Raw genomic sequence first — 3,065 nt, 5'->3', positions numbered from 1 at the left:
GAAGCCAGCAGCGCAGCGGGACACACGCACACAGAAGTTACAGAAGCGCACTGTTATACACTCTAGTTTCAAAGTACTGCAAATAAAATAAAATAAAATAAAATAAAAATAAAAAAACAAGGCAGGAATTGAAGAGTGAGAGAAGGGACGGCGGTGCTGTGTCCGCTCTGCTGCACTTCCCAGTGCGCACCGGAGTAGGAGGTGGAAGGAGGAGGAAGATCCCGCTGATGAGAGGGAGAGATAACAACATAAACAGTGACCACGCTTCACCGGACTCTACCTACCAACGCTACTGGCGATGTAAAGGCCGCTGGTGTGCAGCAGGAAGGCCGACAAGATTATTAGGACAGTAAATCCAGGCGAGAGACCCATGGCAGCTCCGAACTGCGCAGGTGAGAGAGTGGGACTCCGGGCTCCAGTGTGGTGAAGTTCCCCGCCTGGCGCGACCAGCCACGCCACGACAGCAACAGCACAACTAGACTGCCAAGTGCACCGGGAGAGACGAAGCTCTCCTCCCCTCTCTCTCTCGCTCTCTCTGTCTCTCTCTCTCTCTCGCTCTCTCTCCCCTCACACACACACACTCACTCACTCACACACACACTGTTAAACTCTCATCTTTCCTCTGTCTCTCCTTCTCTCAACACAACTCACACTGTGCGTGCTCTTCCACTCTTTTCCTTTAGATCTCTGACAACTACACGCACACACATGCACACGGGCACACGCACTCACGCACACGCACGAACAGTGTCAGTTGAGGGGACTGGCTCTTGACTGAGCCAAGGGGATCTGTGTGCAGCTCGCACTTTTTATTTTTCTTCTCAACTCCTTTCATAGCCTCGCATAAACTTTTACCATCCCGAGAAGTTTTAACAACAGCGCCCCTTGTGGACAATAATCAGAAACGCACGTGGTTTCTGCCAGGCCCATGATTCCGGTTTTAAAGACTTCGAACCCTCACATGTAATGCAGTTTTACTTACTCGTCAAAATAAAAAAAATAATTTAAAAAAAATGTATAAACTAAATGTTCTATATTTAGTTTAAGTTGATTAAAAATAGGAAAAAAATAATCACAACCAAATGTGTATGTGTTGATGCTTGACTCAAAAATAAATACTTCAATTCTGTCAATAGATTTCAAAAAATGCTTACTAAGAACATTTTTAATTAGATTTATTCTGAAAACAATAATAAAATAATGTTTAAATTTAAACCTTATTTGAAATTGTGGTATTTTTTTTACTACTTTCATGTGGTATTATGTTCATCTTTTTTCTGTTAGTAAAGGTAAAATAAACGTGTATGAGTTTTTTGTTTTCTTTGATTTTTCCTTATCATGCATCACTCATGCAAATAATATTTTATTATATTATTATTAATATTATTATTTATGTTCTTGGGGGTTAATACAGTCCTGGTGATTACAGCAGTGGTAAGCAGTAAGATCACCTGTTGCCCCTTTATGTTCACATGCTCTACCTGTGTGTGTGTGTGTGTGTGTTTTCCAGGTGTCACTGTTTAGAAGATGAAGATTAAAATAGCATCTGGCTTTAACCAAAGACAGAAGACGAGATAAAACAAAGAAAAGAAAGGTCAAAACAAAGACAAGGAAATGAAAAGGAAAAAGAAAAAGAAGAGCAGTCAGTTTGAGAGTCTGCAGTGGTCATACGTATGAACATGTAAATAGAGTTTATGATACCTGGAGGCTCCGGCTAAACAAAAGCAGAGCCTGACCTCTTACTGAGAGACAAGGTGACTGTGTGTGTGTGTGTGTGTGTGTGTGTGTGTGTGTGCAGCGAGAGGTCATCTTTCACCAGGAGATCACACCTGGGCTTTGAGAGCATAAAAGTACACCACGCAGTTTTTCCACATGCACTCACATCAACACGTACTCAGGCATGAACCTGGGGAGAAACCGACCGACCGACCGACCAACAGACCAACAGACCGACCGACGACACGCCCTGTTTGTCTCTTTTTCACGAGACAAAGGAAAAGTACGACGCTGCTTCGGAGTCGACGACACGGCCGTCTATTTGTGACCAGAGACGTCTTCATCGCACATCACCATCGCCCCCGTCGCCCCCTCTTGTCTTATCCCCAGACTTTATCCTTCCACCCGACACCTCCTTCCACCCACGACTCCTGGTCGCTTGCTGTTTCCATGGCAATACCAAGCCCTGTACCTTGAAAAGTGCACTTGGAAGGAGCAGGGGAGAGACAGACAATAATATCCCTCTTCCCAGACAAACACACACACACACTCACACGGTATATGTGTGTGTGTGTGTGTGCCTGTGCACGCACACAGACACCTGTTGTTTTGTTTGTCGGGGAGGTGGGTGTTCAGATATCCGTGCATGTGCTTGTGCAAACAGATTGTGAGTGAAGAAATAGAGATCCATGGTAGAAAGAAGCAAGTGCAGAAAAATCTGATGTGTTTTTAACATGTGCTGTTTAGGGGTCGTCTGCAGTCGCCACATTTGACAACTAATATACTTTATTCTCCTTCTCTGTTACTTCGCTGAGCTCTTCAGAATTCTTCCTGGATTTTTTCTTTTTTCATTGTTATTTTGTGCTGTCTTCATGTGTTTTGTGAAGCACTTTAAGTCAGAGGTAGAAAAGTGCTCCCTAAACAAATTTCCTTCCTCTTCTTCCTCTCATTTTCTGCTCCAACAATGTTTCTGGATAATCAGCAATTTATTGCATTCATGCAAATTCTTGTTTGTTTGGTTTTTTTTTTTTAGAACCTTATTCTGAATGCTCTGTACAGTATAAATATAATTAAACAGCCTGCTTTAAACTATGCAAAGTAAAGCATCGGAGGCTGAACGCTGCACCGCAGCTTTAAGAAGAAACTCTGCTGGGTTTTTTTTGTTTGTTTTTTTTTCTTCAGATTTTAGGTTCAGAATCATAAAACTTTGTTTATCCCAGTGGAACAATAGATGGTAAAGAGCATCGCATTGAAGAAAGGGAAGCATGAAGCAAGAATAAGTCTCAAGGTAGGATAAAAATAAAGAATAAATAAAGAATGAGCAGGTTATGTACCTGGAGGTGTTCAGA

The 3,065-nt window shown here is 42.5% G+C and overlaps 1 protein-coding gene across 1 annotated transcript in view; it reads right to left on the bottom strand.

Moving 5' to 3' along the window:
- LOC103391033 (A disintegrin and metalloproteinase with thrombospondin motifs 2-like) overlaps positions 1 to 953 on the bottom strand; it is a 101,969-nt gene extending 101,016 nt beyond the window's left edge. The window contains exon 1 of the mRNA XM_008327148.3: positions 285 to 953. Coding sequence (XP_008325370.2) covers positions 285 to 372 — 88 coding nt within the window. The 5' untranslated portion in view covers positions 373 to 953. The remainder of the gene's footprint in view (positions 1 to 284) is intronic.
- Between the last annotated feature and the right edge of the window lie 2,112 nt (positions 954 to 3,065).

The sequence above is a fragment of the Cynoglossus semilaevis genome, chromosome 15 (assembly GCF_000523025.1).
Source record: "Cynoglossus semilaevis isolate Cse_v1.0 chromosome 15, Cse_v1.0, whole genome shotgun sequence".
Classification (NCBI taxonomy): domain Eukaryota; kingdom Metazoa; phylum Chordata; class Actinopteri; order Pleuronectiformes; family Cynoglossidae; genus Cynoglossus; species Cynoglossus semilaevis.
The sequence above is the reverse complement of the archived record's forward strand: the minus strand, read 5'-3'. Positions and strand labels throughout refer to the sequence as shown.